This window comes from Mus pahari, chromosome 12, assembly GCF_900095145.1.
Source record: "Mus pahari chromosome 12, PAHARI_EIJ_v1.1, whole genome shotgun sequence".
Classification (NCBI taxonomy): domain Eukaryota; kingdom Metazoa; phylum Chordata; class Mammalia; order Rodentia; family Muridae; genus Mus; species Mus pahari.
This window is the reverse complement of record NC_034601.1, coordinates 1,126,398-1,144,051: the sequence shown is the minus strand read 5'-3', so window position 1 is coordinate 1,144,051 and position 17,654 is coordinate 1,126,398. Positions and strand designations below refer to the sequence as shown.

The window sequence follows — 17,654 nt, the reverse complement described above, 5'->3', positions numbered from 1 at the left end:
TCTCCACAGCCCCCGCCCCCAGCCGCCCCGGCCTAGGCCCGGCGCCCCGCCCCCGCCCCCGCCCCGCAGTGGGAAATGGAGACCGCGCCGGGCCGCCAATGCGCCTGCGTACTACGCTTCCCAGCCTTGCCCCCCCCCCCTTTCACGTGAGTGGCCACAGTGGGACGAACCAAGAGGCCCGGGCTACCGGGGTTATCGCCTTCAGACGACGCTAACCTCAGCGGCCCGACTGGATACTGAAACCGGAATGCCTCAGTCCCTTCATCTTCTGCCTACGGTTAGACACTCTCAGAAGTTCGAGCGTCTCCCATGTGAACCAAGTCTGAAAGTGTCGGCATTTCTACAGTGACTCTCCCCCTCTTCCCGAGGTTCTTCTCCCGTCCTCAGCCTCAAAGGGAATACCTTTAACCTGAGGACAACTGGGTAGCTACCAAGCCTTGGAAGGAGGTAGAGCCTTGGTCAAGAAGTCAAAACATTTACAATGGACACGTAATTTTCAGAAGACAGATTTCTCCCCATTGACACATAGAGAAACTGAGGCACAAAGCAGGGCAGACCGCAAGTAATATGCTAAAAGCAAGTTCAGAAAAATCAGGATACCGACTGCAACATTACAACTTACAAGCTATGCCCTGGCTTCTCATGCACGCACAGCTTTGACGATGCCAAGGTATGATTTTATGATTCTCAGAGGAGTTGAGTTTCTTAGAAGTGCCTCCCATCTTGAACCTGCTGTTCCAGGAGAGCAGCTAGGGAGACCTGCAGATAATGAAGTAGCAGGTGGTGAATTCACCATAGTTCACACTACACTATACTACACCTGAATGTAAAGTCCTCGAAGATCCTCCCACTGTCCCTTGTAGGTAAGGTGAAGTGCATAGGCCTTAAGTGAAGACCTCAAGTGAGCAAGAAAATACCCTCGCTCGGTGGGTGCGGCCTGGTATGGGCCATGTCCATGTGAGGACACCACAGCCGGTCACCCCCACCTCTCCCGCTGGCCAGCAGAAATGCACATCATGGGCATCCTGAGTTGGCGTGGTGAACATCGACATTCAGGCCAACTCGGGCCTATCGCTACCTCCAAAGTCCAGTGAAGGCAGAGAAAAAGTATCAACAATTGATAGGCTGAGAGCTGTGTGATGAGGTGATCAAAATGGCTGAATGATGGAATAATATACGTAATTGAATATAATAATATTCAAACCATAAAGGGCTAGTGTCATTCACCAGAGACAAGACTGAGACCATGTTGTTGAGACCTAGCTGGGAACCTCCAGGACACCAGAGGTCCTCCAAAGTTCAACTAAGGAGCAGCAGAGAGGGCATCCTAAGAAGCTAGAGGAGCTACATTTCCTGGCTGGAAAAACTGTCCTCTCACACTGGAAGCAAAGATTCACAGTCTAAAGCGGAATCTGTGTGTACCGCCTGCCGTCCACCTCTACTGTGCCTCCCACCAAGGCGACCTTCCATCCCTGAAGAGTCAAGCTTTTGGCTAGTCTTTGGCTAATGCTACTCTAGAGTAGCTGTGTAAGAGATCTCTCAATTTCTTCAAACTCAAATTAGCACTATGGACCAGTTGAGAACAAAAACCATAATCTCTTCATAAACATATTTAGAATCATAAGGCTTAGCACCCACTAATGACTATTATGAAGATGTGCCTAGACTAATGGAAACAAGGCCTGATTATGGAGTTGCACAAAGGATGCAATTTCAATACATCTAGCTCACAAGCTGTGCCTGAGGGAGTGATATCTTCTTGAACTCTGCATTGAAGACAGTCACTGGAAATGACATAGCTTCAGCATTGCACCATCCTCTCTGTGACCACAGCACACACTGCAACCAACTTAAGCTGCAAAGGAACCATGACTGCCTGGCTCAAGTGTGTCAGCCACCACAAAGCTGCATAGCAACATACTCTTGACCGGCAACCTGTCTGATGCATGGGAGAAGTGAATCCACCGACAACTTGGGTCAGAGCTTGCATCTGCAGCTGTACCAGGATATCTCAATCAGAATTTCAATTTCACCAAGAATCTGGAAAGCTAAAATGAAATGACCCATATGTCACTAGGAAGCGTTCAGGTGTTGGATGTAGCCTGAGCCTATCTATCCTATAAGATCTACATTGGCGAAACAGTTCTCCCATCCCCCATAATGCCTGTCTACAGACATTATGACTCAGGCTGGCCTCTAACTCATAATTCTAAGTGCTGACTGTAAGTATGTACAACCACACCCACCTCAGGACCAAACACTTTTCATATGCTGTCATCTTGCCTGAGGGAATCTATATATTCTCTTACTTAGTACTCTGGCGTTCCATTTTCTATTTTCATCCCCAATTTACCCAAGAGGAATGTACTGCACATACAAGTAAAATGCCCCTACTCCAGTCACACAGTTGATAGATAGCTAGTGCTAATTGTCAATCTAATAGATCCTGTTCTCCTAGGCATGCTTGTGGGGACTGTCTTGTCTTCATTGATGTAGAAAGACACATCTTAACTGTGCTGAGTGGCAGCATTCCTTAAACGGGACTGTGGACAGCATAAAATAGGGAAGCTAGAACCCAGATAGTAGAAGGCAATTGACTCCACAAAGTTTTGCTTTGCACTCCACATTTACACCATGGCATTCACACACCCACATAAACACACAATAAATAAGTATAAAACTAAATAGAAAATAAGTTGAAGGTAAACTGAGCGTTGATCCCATTTTCCTGATTTTGGATGCCATGTGACCAGCTGCTTCAGCTCCTGCAACCTGACTACTCTGCCACAGCAGACCATACCCTGCAACTGTGAGGTGGGACAAACTTTTTCTACTTAAATATGTTGAACTCTTTGATCAATGAGCTTAAGACATCTGAACCTGGTATAGTCTTTAAAAATAAAAAAAGTTCTTGTGAAATCCTAACACTCTTATGCGTATTTCATGGTATATATGCTACATGAATGTTTTAACAAACACACACACACATGCACACACGCGCATGCACACACACACACATGCACACACACACACACACACACATGCAAACGTGCTCTGAATTCAGTTTACTGCCTTCCCTGATCATAGAGAGGGGAAGTCCTGAGGGCTCTGATTGTCTCAAGAAAATGGAGAACCTAGGCACAGCAGGTGTTTTGCCAAGCAGACATCTCACTAAACATTGTTCTTCAGAGTTTGAATTCAGAGCCGGGCGTGGTGGCGCACACCTTTAATCCCAGAACTCAGGAGGCAGAGGCAGGCAGATTTCTGGGTTTGAGGCTAGCCTGGTCTACAAAGAGAGTTCCAGGACAGCCAGGGCTATACAGAGAAACCCTGTCTGGGGGGTGGGCGGGAAAGAGTTTGAATTCAGGAGTTCCAAACCCCTCCAGCAATATCCTTCTGTGTTTGTCCACTATCAACATTTGAATGGATTAATTTTATTCAACCAATATTTATTGTGCAGCTACTATGTGCCAGGTGGTGGGTAAGGCAATGGAGATCAACTGACAGGAGAGAGGGGCCTGCAGACCAGCAGCAGCAGCACACCTCCACTGACTAGCTGAGAACATGCCTTTATTTCTAGGAAGCATCATGCATGTGCATTATTATAGGCAAGGCCAGCATACAAGGAGATGACAGTAAGAGGCAGCTCTGATTCCACTGTTGCCATGGAGACTGTAACAAAGCCTGAAGGAAGGTGGGTAGGTTGGTAGCCAGACAGACCTGGGTGGCATTTCTGACTGCTGTTTCTTCGAAGTTCCACTCTTGTGTGGGAACTCTCCTCACTGTGCAATGTGGAATGGATGAGCATGACGGCCCTAGCAAAAGGCCTGGTACCCTGTGGATGGGGACATTTCTGAACCCCAGGTAAGTGACGGCTGGAAATGCCCTATTCTCTCTCACATTCTCTTCTGGCCCTGTTCCCAGGCCACACCCCAGACTGCTAAAAAGTCCAAAGTCCACCGTGCAGCCAAGCAAACAGTGGCTGCAGACAGTGTTGCTCTCTTACCCTGCCACGGCTGGGGAAAACAAGCTAGCTGGGGTACAGTCACCTGGCAGGGTGACCGTCCCTTCTGTCAGCTCCATTTGTTCTGCTAGGGCAAGGCCTGCATGCAGTAGCTCTCTCTGGGCTGAGCAAGCCACTGAGGTGACTAGATAAGGTAGAGGGGGGTGTCTGTCTGTCTGTCTGTCTGTGTTCCTACATCCATGAACAAAAGATCCCCCAACCCAATACTCAGCTTCCTTTGCCAGAGAGATGTAGCTGGCTCACTGGGTGCCCGGTCTTTTCTTTTAGCTCTAAATGTCACAAGTATAAGGAAATCCACCATCAGCTTGCTTAATATAAAAATGGGAATGACACTCCCTAGAGTGGCCAAGGCAGGATTCGAAGAGAGATGCATGCCAGGTCTTACACAGGGTACCAGGCCTTTTGCTAGGGCCGTCATGCTCATCCATCCCACACTGCACAGTGAGGAGAGTTCCCACACAAGAGTGGAACTTCGAAGAAACAGCAGTCAGAAATGCCACCCAGGTCTGTCTGGCTACCAACCTACCCACCTTCCTTCAGGCTTTGTTACAGTCTCCATGGCAACAGTGGAATCAGAGCTGCCTCTTACTGTCATCTCCTTGTATGCTGGCCTTGCCTATAATAATGCACATGCATGATGCTTCCTAGAAATAAAGGCAAAAAAAGGGTACTGTTGCTTTGCAAAGAATACTGCTGAGTGATTCCCCCAAAGGCAGCAAAGAGGCTGAAATCTTACTTCCTGTGGACAGATGGGCAAGACGCCTAAGAAAGGGAGACACTCACTAGTCCCGCTGCTACCCATAAACTAAACTCGCAGCTATAACTCAGAGCCTTCCTAGCATCCCATCCTCCTTTCTTCCATACAATACTACCTAGGGACCTTTCAGTCCCTGCCCACCTCCTTTCCATCTTCCTCCAGCCACCCGATCGGAGAGCCCCTAGGAGTGAAGAAGGGCTAGAAAGAACTCCATTTCCCTAGGTATCAACTGGGCTCCACACCTTTACGACCTCAGCGGTCCTAGCGAGAACAAGGGATCAGGTGTATCAAAACGTCTCAGGAGCCGGCAGTCGGCTTCCGGGCCTGCGCCTACTTCCTCGGGGCAGTGTCGGTATAATGAATGCCCCATTTGCTCACGAGTTTTCCGACCTAACGCCCCCTCCCGGCTGGTTCTACAGAGGGCCAGGTCAAAGGAGCGCACGGCGAGGCCAGGCAACGTCTCTCAGCCGAGGGGACAACACCAACCCTCTCCTCCTCCAGCTTCTGGGCGGCTCTTCCGCTTCCGACCGACCAGTCTCCCATCCCCGACGTCAGCCGGAAGTGGCATGTGCGGGGCTGTAAACACGGCCTGCGACACCTCACACCCAGCTCCCGACCCCGCCCCCACACCACGTGACGCGCCCGCCCTCGCCGCCGCCTGATTGGGCGGCCAGCTTTGTTTACCTTATATGGCCAGGTCCTAACACCCCGTGACGGCCCATTGGTACAGTCGCGGCCTCACTCAGGTGACGTCACCGGGACAGAACGATGCAAATAAACCGGGGCATTGTGGGAATGGCAGTCTTGGCCGCTTCCGTCCGTGCTCCGCGCGGTCCTTTTGCCAGCAGGCTGCTGCAAGTTTTTCTTTGGCTTGGGAAAGTGGGAGTCGAAGGAAAGGGGACGCCAAGGCTCCAGAGCAGGGGCTGTCTTTTTTTTTTTTTTTTTTTAAAACGCTCTTCCTGCACGACGGGCCAAGAGTCAGGCAAAGATGCCTTCCGAGCTCTGGAAGGCTTCCAGGAGGTGGTGATTTCTAGCACTTGAAAGGCAGATGCTCTGCTATACCGAGCGTTTTCTAGGTCTCAGGACTTTAGGAGTGTTTCAGCCTAGGGCAGTGGAGTAGGACCAAAGCTATCAGAGAGTCCCCTAAGAGCGCGCCTATTAATATTGTGATGCTAAGCACAGCAGGACGCAGGACCTCCGGGGCCCAGTGAAAGGCAAGCTTGTGCTATGGTCCCTGGTTCCCAACTTAGCCTCCCAGCCTGGGGCAGGAGCTGCGCGCCCCACTGAGATCCGCTCGGGAGAGGGCGTCTACGCTCCTCCCCGGTCCGTTCGGCGGGGGCGTCGCGGACTACACATCCCAGCATGCTTCGCCGGCCGCCGGGCAGCGAGGCGCGGTGAGTCAGAGCGCACAGTAAATATTTGTATTAGCCGGGGCCGGCTCGCTAATGGTGGACGCGTGAGGCTAGCGCGCAGGGAGGCCGGAGCGGGCTGCGCGGCGGCGCCATGTCCGTGAACATGGACGAGCTCAAACACCAGGTCATGATCAACCAGTTCGTGCTGACGGCGGGCTGTGCGGCCGATCAGGCGAAGCAGCTGCTGCAAGCGGCCCACTGGCAGTTCGAGGTGCGTAGGGGAACCGGGGACGGGCGCGGGCGGCGTGGACACGTGCCGGGGTGCGGGATGCGGGCTTCACCGACCGCCAGGCCAGAGCCCCGGAAACCCCGCTATCAGGACGGGATACCCTTCCCCCGATCCTGGTAACGGCCGAGGACGAGACAGACCGCCGCCTGGAAGACGCCCAGGGCCAGGCCGGAGGCGGAGTCGCTGGGAGCGAGCGGTCCCAGGGTCGGTGTGCCGGGTGGGCGGCTTGCGGCAAGTGTGCACACGTACATGTGGATTTGTATTTACGCACGCACCGCGCTTGGGCGTCAGCAGGGCACATCGAAGGTTGTGGGCATGTGGGCGCGTGTGCGGACTCAAAGCCTGGCCCGAGTGCGTGTCTGATACAGGATACCCTGTGTCATGTTTGGTTGTGTGTGCAGCGTGTACATAGATAGTGGTTTGCTGATGGTAGCCGTGCTGGGTATGGTGTGTTTAGATACAGCATGGAGTGTATGGGTGGTGTGCTGGATCCTCAGAGGAAATTAGGAGAGTCTGTATATGTATAGCCCACTCCAAAGGTGTCACTGGGGCGGGATCCTTATGAAGGCCTGGGTATCGCAGGGCCTGACGAAGGAACATCCCACACCTTGGGATGGTGTACTGTATACGGTTCACTTATTTTAGGGCATTTTAGACAGAAGATGGGAAGGCCAGTCTGGCTCCCTTCTGCTCCGGGTTTCTTTTGACCTGTAGGATAATGTGCCCAGCCTTTTGTGTTACTGGGATGCCTGTGTTCCTCTAACTCAAAACCCCACTTTCACCACTTGTGGGCATCTTGAGATGAGACTAGAGGGCTTGGAGCTGTGTCCCTTACACGTGTGAGTCACAACCAGAGCCAGCCTAGTAGTCTGTGTCCAGTTGGAGTCCCCAGAGCTTGGCTTCCCAGTGGGAACCATCCCATTTTCACTAGGAAAAGCCAGGAAGTGGAGACCAAGGCTTAACTTCCTGATGCAGGATCAGAACCTCCCCAGGCCGGGAAGCCGGTAGCCCTTCCAGCTCTGTAAACCAAGCCTTTGCTCCGTTTACCTGCTCCCCGCTAGACTTCCAGGCCAACGTCCCTACGCAGGAGACTGGAGGCTCCTTCCTCTAGCCTGGATTTCCTTACCCCTGGAGTTAGCAGTGCCTCTGAGGCCTGAAAGCTCTGCCCTCTGTCCCCTCCCCCTGCAGCCCCACCCCAGGGAAGTGCCTTACTGCTCAGCTCTGCAACAGTCTTAATCTGCCCTGTTGTCTCTGGGGTTGGATGTGGTAAAACTTGTAAAACCACATTCATGGCAGTTGCTGGAGCCCAGTGGCTCTGCTTGCAGGTCCTTGCCTGAGGCTGGGCAGGCAGGTGTCTCGTGGGAAATGGGCTGTGTGGAAGACTCAGCCCATCGCTCTGTGGGACAGGCTGGAGGGGATGGACTGAAATATATGGCTACCAAGATTAGGGGAAACTGTCCCCAAGAGGAGCGGGGACTTCCTGCAGCCTGGGGACAGGCTGACTGACGTGGGTGGGTTCTCTGCGCTCTGGGCTTGCAGAGTCTCCCTGTCACCAGGTACAAAATGAAGAATAAGCTGTGAGCTCCCCTTGACCTGAGGCATCTGCCTAGGCGTGAGGGGTTCCTCATGGTTAGCCCTCCCCCACCCTCCAGGTTGGTAGCATACTCTAGGCAGTGTTTCTGGGTCACATTCTCAGATTCAGGTGCTAATGGGGGCAGAGGCGGGGGGGGGGGGGGGTGGGGGGTGGGGACACCTCTGTGTAGTTGGCCAGATTCTTCTCCGTGGAGAACTCAGTGCCCTTTGGAGGACAGTACCAGGTGTGTCATGTTGGGGTGCTGGGCTAGGGGAGCAGCTGCCCCTGCTAGGAGGTCTTGAGTGACCCCAGGTTCATCCCCACTCCACTGTTTGAGAACACTGGTGTTGGGCACCACCAGCAGGGTATTCCCAGAATAATTCATTGGAATATACTGGAAAAATAAGAGAGCAAGCCCAGTCTCAGCCTGGGTCTCTGGTGTGACATCAGAGGCAAGGGGCTCCCAGTCCTGCTGGCTGTCCTGACCTCCTGCTGCTCTGGGTTGGAGTGAGGAGTGGTACTGCCTCGGCTGTGGCTTAGTGGGATCCAGAGGACCCCTCACCCACTTGACAGCCATGCTCACCCAGCACTTTCACAACAGCATCCAGTTTCCTCTTTTCCTGAATCTGGCCAAGGCAGGATACGGTCAGTACAGACACCATCCTTTGGGTTCCCTGAGGCCACCCTGGAGCTCCCTTCCCCAGTGACACAGGCTTTTACCCTAAGTCCTCTTTCACCACACTTTTTGGCCAGTCCTGTGTGTTAGCCTAGAGTCCCAGTTCAGGGTTCTGTTCCTATTCCCACCTTGTGCTAGCCCAGGGTCTTAAGCCACTTCATCCTCAGTTTTCCTGTCTGTAAAATGGAGGACACCGGGGGCTGGTGAGATGGCTCAGCGGGTAAGAGCACCCGACTGCTCTTCCAAAGGTCCTGAGTTCAAATCCCAGCAACCACATGGTGGCTCACAACCATCCATAAGGAGATCTGACTCCCTCTTCTGGAGAGTCTGAAGACAGCTACAATGTACTTACATATAATAAATTAAAAAAAAAAAAATGGAGGACACCAATTCTAGCCTCTAGGTTTGATGGTATGCCCCTATTTTGATAGAGCTCTGCTTGGAGAAGCTGTAGCTCAAAACAACAGGTGGCTAAGGAGCTGTCCCAAAAGCTGTCATGGGAGCAGTCTTTAGTTTCTGGGTCACCCGCTACCTGTTCATGTTAGGGACATCCCTCCAGAGATGAAAGTTATGCTAAGAAGTCTCCACCCTCTACACTGAGATTCACTCTTTGAGAGTCCCCCAGTACATATATGATACAGAGACTCAAAGAAAGGTGGGGATTTTTGACACACACACACACACACACACACACACACACACACACACACCCAGTTGAGGTGACAGACCCAGGCCACAGTAGAGTCCAGAAAAGCCACAGTGACAATGTTAGGGTGTGGGGCAAGGGTTCATGAGGCCCCAGCTACCTGACTGGTGGGAAGCAATATCGTAAGCGTCTTTACTTCCCATCCAGCCTGCTGGGAGTCCCATGAGACCTCCTTGTGTGGTGGTCACAGACACACTGCTGGACCTCAGTTCGCCCTGTCCCTTGGGGATGGTTGGACAGGCCTTGGAGGGTAAGCACAGCCTTTCTCTCTCTGCAGACAGCCCTCAGCGCCTTTTTCCAGGAGACCAACATCCCCTACAGCCACCACCACCAGATGGTAAGTGTCCCCTAGAAACCCAAAGTGGCAATGCTGGTGGCTCCCAGTCCAGGCAGGGGGAGGCAGAACTTACTGGCTATACCTAGGGAGGTGGAGGAGGGTGGTCACTGGAATGAAGGCGGTCTTCGAGTGAAGTAGGATCGTGTGGGCAACTCGGGCCCTGCAGAACCTGGAGAACACTGGCTCTTGGAGCTCCGCTCCCACCAGGCAGTCTGCCAGGACTGCCATACTGACCACGGGCTGGAAAGCCTCAGGGCCGAGGCAGTGGGCTCTGTGCCAGGTGGTGTGGTCTCCCTGAAGCCAGGCTAACCCTCTGTCTAGATGCCTTCTCCTGTGAACTCTTCCCTGGGTGGTGGGCCAACTGGGGCCAGATGCAGCCCAAGTGACTCCCAGTAACTTCTGGGCACGTCTCCTTTGTAGAGGCAGCAAAGGCCCCACCAGAAGGGTGCTCAATCCTCCGTCTGTGCTTTCTCCCCAACAGATGTGCACTCCCGCCAACACCCCTGCCACGCCCCCCAACTTCCCTGATGCCCTCACCATGTTCTCCCGTCTCAAGGCCTCTGAAAGCTTCCACGGGGGTGGCGGCAGCGGCAGCCCAATGGCCACGTCGGCCACGTCACCCCCACCGCACTTCCCCCATGCCACTGGCAGCTTTGCAACACCCAGCTGGCCAACTGCAGCCTCACCCCCAGGAGGCCCACAGCACCACCAGCCGCAGCTGCCCCTGTGGACTCCAGCACCCCCTTCCCCGACTTCACACTGGCCTCCCCTGGCTCCTCAACAGGCCACCTCAGAACCAAGGGCCCACCCTGCCATGGAGGCAGAGAGATAAGGGAGGCCCCTCCCCCCTCCCGGAGGCCAGAACCCCGTGGGGTGGGGGAGAGGATGTCTCCGTGGGCCCCTTCACCCCTCCTCTGTCTACACCCCTATACCCCAGAGCCCTGGAGGGGAGAGACTGGACTCTAGTCAGGCAGTCTTGTGCCAGCACGCACAACTGCACGCACGTACGCAAGTTCCCAGTGCGGGCACCCCCAGCTCACATGGATCTGACTCCAAGTGGTGTGGGTGCCTGGCGGGCAGCACCTTGGAGACCATGCAGCCATCCCAGCAAAGACTTACCTGGCAGGCCCCACCGCCTGGAGTGCTTCAGAGAATCACTTGGTGGCAGGCACATGGCTGACTCCTGTCTTGGGCCGTACCCTTGAGAATGAAGAGCCTTCTCCGCATGTGTGGGTGCAGCTGTGTCTTATGTATTTATATGTATGTCGCTCTTCAAAAGCAACCTAGTTTATGGGGCAGCTGGACTTTGCATGTTAGAGTGAGCCCCAAGCCCCTTGGCCCGCCACCCCATTGTCTGAAGGGCTCTGCCTCACTCCACCTCCTTATCTGCCAGCATTGCTGTTTCCTGCAAAGGATTATGGGAAACTCCAGGACTCTTCTACCCAGCTCCTGCCTGCAAGGGTTCCCTGCATGCCTCTTCCCCAGAGCCCAGGGGTACCTGATCCCCATTTCCTACTCCTCTTTTAACAAAAGAGAAAAGAATTCCAAACCACCACCAGGCTCTGTAGTCTTGCCTCATATATCCTGAGTGTTGCTGGCTGGCTCTAGAAGGGGGTGCTAAGCTGAATAGGACACCCCATTCTCTCCTAGCTCCACACTCCTGTCTGGCTGTCCTGTCTACATGGTCTGAAATCATCTTGCCTACCAGAACCTCTCTCTGCTAAGTTTCCTAGCTTTTGTTTCCAAAATTTCACCTCTTAACCCCTTTCCTGATGAAATGGAGGGGTCTTAGTCCTGGACCTTTGGCCTAGCCACCAACTGTAAGGCCTGGTGAGGCTCCTTTATCAACCTGGATTCCTACCTATCTGGAGATAGAGAATGAGACGGGAAGGAGGACGGTGTGTTTGGCCCAAGTCTTACTCTACAGCTTCCCCACAGGGATGGTAGGAAACTCTTCCTAGGGGATCTGATCCTAGTGCCACCTGCCATGTAGGGTGGCCCTGTGGGCTATGTTTGATGTAGTGCATGAACTAATGTCAGCTTTGAAATGCCCAGCAGCCCCTGTGTGGCCTGTGGTGGATCATGCCAGCCCTGCTTAAAATGCTGTCTCATGGCAAAGTGGAAAACAAAACCCTAGACCTTGCTTTGTACATAAAATCTCAGTGTGCAGCCCACCCCCAACTCAGAATCGAGCAGGAGCCCCTGCTACTAAATACACAGTGAAGCTTTTTGCCACTGCTCTCCCACCCCCAACAAGGTCTCTGTGTAGCCCTGGCTGTCCTGGAACTCACTGTAGACCAGGCTGGCCTCGAACCCAGAGATTCACTTGCCTCTGCCTCCCAAGTGCTGAGATTAAAGGTGTGTACCACCACCTGGCTGTCATTGAAGTTTTAAGAAGTACCCTTGAGATATCTAACATGCTGGAACGGAGGCCGCCATTGAGCCTAGCTGTTTGAGGAGGCTCCTGAGAGTTGGGCCTGGTGATCTCAAGTGGTTACACACATGAAGGCAGAAGGGACTTTTTATCCTTAGCACTGTTAACATCTGAGCACATAGTATCCTTACAGTAAAGGCCTTCCTATATACAGTGTGATGCCCAGTGTTCTAGAAGCCTGCCCAACAGATGAGGTAGCACCATCAGGTAGTGGTGATCAAAGCCCACTGTAGACACTGCTGACATCCTCTCTGGAGATGGCCATGCTAGTCACATACATGGCTCACATGCCTAGCTGCCCAGCCTGAACAGATGCCAGGTCTCCACACCCATCTGCACCAGTGCTGGGAAGGGTAGCAGGTCAGCAACAGTGACCCCTCTGCCCACAGTAACAGCCATTCACTCACACTTGGAAAAGGTCAGCTTTCTGGTGTGTCAATTCTACTTAAAAGCTGTTACTAAAAATAAACAGGTCCCACTACCAGGTGGTCCTGATGCAGCCACTAAGCACACAGCCACCAGTCTCCCTATCTCCAAACTCGGAGAAGATAAGGGTATTTTGAGTGCTGCAGGGGGTTTTGTTTTGATGCAGGGTCTTAATGTGTGGTTCAGGCGAGCTTTGAACTCCCCTCCTAAAGGCTGGAATCACGGATGTGAGTCATTTTAACCATTTTTAAGTGCTTGCCAAACATCCTAGCTTCCAACCTTTTAAGAACCACCTGGGATGCAGGTCTTAGATACTTGAGTTTGTAGGATGCTGGAGCCCTGCTGGTAGGACACAGGGCTGGAGCACTAGTCTGAACAACTCAGAATCAGGACTAACTTGGGAGAATCAGATGTGACTAGTGACAGTAACACAAACCCTGGGCCATCTTAGAGCTTAACAACCAGGAAGCTGAGAAGCAAAAAGGAAAGATAAACAACGGTCTGTGTTCAGAGAAGGTTGGCTACAGAACAAAGGACAACTCTGGTAAGCCATCCATAGCAGCACTTCATCTCATACCTCAGCAGCCTGGGCAACAAAAGCTCACCAGCTCAGTTTAGGATGGGCTGAGGTGGGAGTGCTTGCCTAGCATAGAGGAGGCCAGCGTTGTGATCTCTGCCGCTGCGTAAACCAGCAAGGCATGAGAGCATACAGCTGGAGCTTCTCAACTCTAGAATGTGGAGGCAGGAGCCTCAGAAATTCAGGGTCATCCTCAGATATATATTTAGTTGAAAGCAAGCCTGAGATACAGGAGACCCTGTCTCAGAATAACAACCAAAACCATCCTGTTAGAGTTGATCATGTCCTACATGCCCAAATGACTGGTGTCTAAGTGATTTTTCAAAATTCCACTCTTAAAATGCTATTTGCATCTATGAGGTTGCTTTAAAGAATGTTTCAAGCTTTGTGACTGATTCCCAAAGGACATTGTGACATACAGAAATAAGGGAAAACATGGCTTTGACAGTTGGTGGCTGTACCCTCCCTATGACTGGAGGAAGACAGTTATCTCAAGGGCTTAAGAACTTGTCACATGCTCACACTGGTGCCTGGTTTGCTAACTGTGTCAGCATTTTTAAAGTCAAGAGGTTTGATGTAAGAATTCTCACGTCTGACTTACCCTGGAAAACCCACAAGTGGCAGGAGCTGGCCAGCACACTAGGGACATGGCCTGGCCCACTTCTGCCGGGTTAGTCCCCTCCATTTCATTGGCTAAATACATTTCCGGCTGCTGTCCTGAGACTAGCCAGCCTCTGTCAGGGGCCTTGCTTTTCAAACTCGGCAACTGCAGAGTAAAAGCCTGCCACAGATGGGTGGAGGGCACCGACCAATGAACCCAAGTCTAAGCTCCCTTCTGTAGCTGCCAGGACTCCTCAAACAGCCTCTGAGAAAGACTTGTTCTTTGAGAATCTTAGATGTGGGGCCACACCTAAGACTGTTCGGCCTCCCCAGGGTCTGTCAAGTGGCCCAGCCAGAGTTCTCTGAGCATACATTCATGACCAACCCAGAGAACCACACTGTTCCCAATGCTGGTTGTGGTCCTAAATGTCTCTAAGGGGCTTTTCACAGCAGTCCCTGTCCAGCAGAAGACAGATGAATCCTTTGACTGGGGGTCTCCTGGTTTGGAGAGGCCTCCTGAGTTGACTAAAATGAAGATCTTTTGGTGGAATGCCATTTCCAGTTCCTATGTTTGCAAAGGTGTCAGTGTGTACCTACCACGTGTGTTTAGGAAAATATGTACCTCAAATAAGCCTTAAAAACTGTCTTTGTGGTTCTTCCACTCAGCACCAGTGTCTCTACCAACCAGCTCTTGGCCTTCAGCACTGTCGGTGGCTCTTTCCAATGCAGACATTGACTTTGTCAGTACTTTACACTTTAGGTTAACAAATGTGTGGTCTTAGACGTGGAGAAAGATCCGTCCTCTTCAACAGCAAACCCAGGGGACCCTATCCTCTGCAGAAGGCACCCCCTTTTGCCTGGTCCCCTGTGCAGTTCAACTCTCCACCACCACCACCAGTGTACCGCCATCTCAGTCTTTGTTGGTTAATCTTCTTTTAATGTGGTTGAATGTTTTGCCTGCGTGTGTAGATGTGCACCACAGGCCTGCCTGGAGGCAGAAGAGGGTTTCAGTCTCCCTGGGACTGAAGTCACGGATGGTTGTGAACCACTATGTGGGTGCTGGGACTCAAACCTGGAGCCTCAGGAAAAGACCGTGCTTTTAACCACCGAGGTTCCTCTCCAGTCCCTCATTTATTGTTTTTTGAGACAGGGTCTTTTGTAGCCCAGGCTGGCCTTGAGAATGTTCTCAGCTATAAATACCTTTACCTTCTAATACCCTACTCTCTATTTCCCGAGTATGAATATTACAGGTGTGTTCAAACGTCCCTGGCCACCACCTTAATCTTTAAACACAAAGGCCAACATAACTCAGAGATGCCCTGTGCCAACTGACAAATCCTGACTGCTACCTGCTCCCAGCCTCCAACCCGCAGGCCTTTCACTTTTGGACCAGACCTGTCTTTGAAATTGAGCTCCCAACAGCATTTTCCACAGTAGAAGGATGGACACTGAGCTGCAGGACTGAGGACGTGCCTTCACTCTCTGGGCTGTAAGAACCAGCTCAAGTACTGACCACTAAAGGTTCTTTGATCTGCAGAGGACCCTCAGAAGGCCGCTTTGAAATGACCAGCTAGACATGACTTTGTTAGAGTAGGCCTTCTTTGCGAACCAGAGATATGTGCACAGGCGCAGTCCAGACCCCACTTGCTCAGCAAACCTCCTGCAATGGAGGACAGGGTAGTATAGTGCCCAACAGTTACATCCTTCTACATGAGTCAGAGCTGTGTGACTTTGAGCCCATGGAGCCCCCTTGATCTGTCTACGGAGCTGAAGCAGCTCAGGGAATATGGCTGCCCTGGTGTGAACAGCTTTCAGGACTCTGCAAACATCTCATGTTCTAAATAGGGGCACCGGGAGGCTGAGCCTCACTGTTAGTGACCAGAGGAGGGACCATCAAGGCCCACTCACGTGGAAAGAGGACAAGGCCACTGCCTACAGACAGCTCCAGGCCAAGCCCTCATCTAAAGTCCAAAGGAATAAGACTTTATTCTGGCCAGAAAATGCCAAAAATATGTATCTGTGGTATGGTGGTGGGGTCTCCAGGCAAAGATAAGTGAGTGCCTGTGTTGGGACTGGCCCAGCCCCATTTGGACACCTTTGCAAAAAGGTGAGTTGGCTGGGGAGTGGCCTCAGGCAACAAGCTGGTATTGACTAGAGGCCATAGGACACGTTGGAAACAGAAACACACAGCATCCTACATATGGATGGCCTCCCAAGCCAAGGGTTTCTGTCCTCCACACCAAGATCCCCTCTCCCCAGCTCTTAGGAAGCACCATCCCTCCACCACCACCTCAGCTCCTCACTCAGCCAGAACTGTCTGAGGTGGGCAGGAGTCATGCCTGGAGCCTGCGCTAAGGAGAGGGGTGTGTGTGTGTGTGTGTGTGTGTGTGTGTGTGTGTGTGTGTGTGTGTGTGAAGTGGGGTGGAGCTGTCAGCATCAGAGAGGGGGAGGAGCGGACTGTGAGGAGCACGGACTAAGGAGAGGTGTGTGTGTGTGTAAAGTGGGGTGGAGCTGTCAGCATCAGAGAGGGGGAGGAGCGGACTGTGAGGAGCACGGACAGATGGTAGGAGGACGGGCCCAGCTTGAGCGCCCGGGCTGCACCTCCACTTCACATCTCATCTCACCACTGTTCGTCCTTGGGCTGTGAACCCACTGGGCTTGGAGCAGTCTTGGAATACTCCGCCTTGCAGGGCACCTGCAGTCCTAGACCACACCTAGACTATACTAGTCTTCTTGTGGGTTACTTAAAACATAAAACTAATCAAATGGTTAATTAATTCAAGAATGGGAAGTATAGCTCAGTCGCTAGAGTGCATGCCAAACATATCAATCCTTGGTTTGATTCCCAGCCCTGCAGAAACGGCAGTGGCCCAGGCCCGTAACCCAACATCCGGGTGGTAGACACTGAACTGTCATCCCTCAGCCAGCCCGGGATACACCAGACCCTATCTCAGAAACGGAGCCAAAGAAATAGCTTAAAAAGTAAGTGTGCCTGATGCATAAATGTGAAGATCTGAGTTCAAATCCCTAGAGCCCATGTAAGAAGCTGGGTGTGGTCTTGGCCACACCTGTAACCCCAGTACTGGAGAGTAGAGGGCAGACAGGAGGGTCCCTGAAACAGCTTAGTTCCATGTTTAGTGAGAGACCAGTCTTAAGGGAATAAGGTAGATCGTCTTTCTGTGGCCTCTGTACATGCACAGGGATACCCCACATACACACACATGAGCTTACCCTACAGCACACCCTCTCTCTCACACACAGACAATTCAATTCATAATAATGGTCACTGGAAAAAAATGATCACAGGAAATAAAAATAGTGCATGGTGGAATTTGCTTCCCGTGGGAAAACTAATGGCTTCTAAGGAAGATACAAGGAAGAAGCGAGTCCTAATGATGCCTTAAGCAAAATGCCAAGAAAAGGGATTTCTGTTTTGTTGTTTGACACAGGGTCTCATGCATCCCAGGCAGAGCTGACCGTGAGCTCACTGTGTAACGGAGGCTGATCTTGACCGGGTCCTCCCTCCATTAACACTGAAGTGCTTGTATCACCAGGGTATGCACCATCCCAGCTTCTGTGGTGCTAGAGGGTCAGACTCGAGGCTGTGCTGCTGGCAAGCGCTCTGCCGACCCAAAGGGGATTGTTTTAGAACTGCTTTGTGCTGTTGGGGAAACTGCTTAAGACAATCAGTTGGCCCTGTAAAAACTTCACTCCGAGGCTCTGTTATCTATGAAAAGGTTGGCTGGGGAGGGCTGCACGGCTTATATTTTAGATACATAGTAAAACGCTGAGTCATGGGTCCCCTGTGCAGACCTTCCTTCCCCTGTGTCCAGGATCTCTGCACCCTTTCCTGGGTCTGGTCCAGGGCTCCGGGTCTCTCTTTAAGTGAAGGGGACCCTATGG

General features: G+C 52.2%; 1 protein-coding gene across 1 annotated transcript; it reads left to right on the top strand.

The window, feature by feature from the left end:
- Positions 1–5,754: 5,754 nt before the first annotated feature.
- Positions 5,755–11,272, top strand: Ubald1 (UBA like domain containing 1). The gene is made up of 3 exons (XM_021209573.2): positions 5,755–6,404; positions 9,655–9,714; positions 10,196–11,272. The coding sequence occupies exons 1-3, from the start codon at positions 6,285–6,287 to the stop codon at positions 10,544–10,546; spliced, it is 531 nt and encodes a 176-aa protein (XP_021065232.1). The 5' UTR covers positions 5,755–6,284; the 3' UTR covers positions 10,547–11,272.
- The last annotated feature ends 6,382 nt before the right edge of the window (positions 11,273–17,654 follow it).

Coding starts and splice junctions, on each gene's coding strand:
- Ubald1 (XM_021209573.2), top strand. CDS start 6,285: ATGTCCGTGAACATGGACGAGCTCAAACACCAGGTCATGATCAACCAG. Junction 6,405..9,654: donor CGGCCCACTGGCAGTTCGAG/GTGCGTAGGGGA, acceptor CTCTCTCTGCAG/ACAGCCCTCAGCGCCTTTTT. Junction 9,715..10,195: donor ACAGCCACCACCACCAGATG/GTAAGTGTCCCC, acceptor TCTCCCCAACAG/ATGTGCACTCCCGCCAACAC.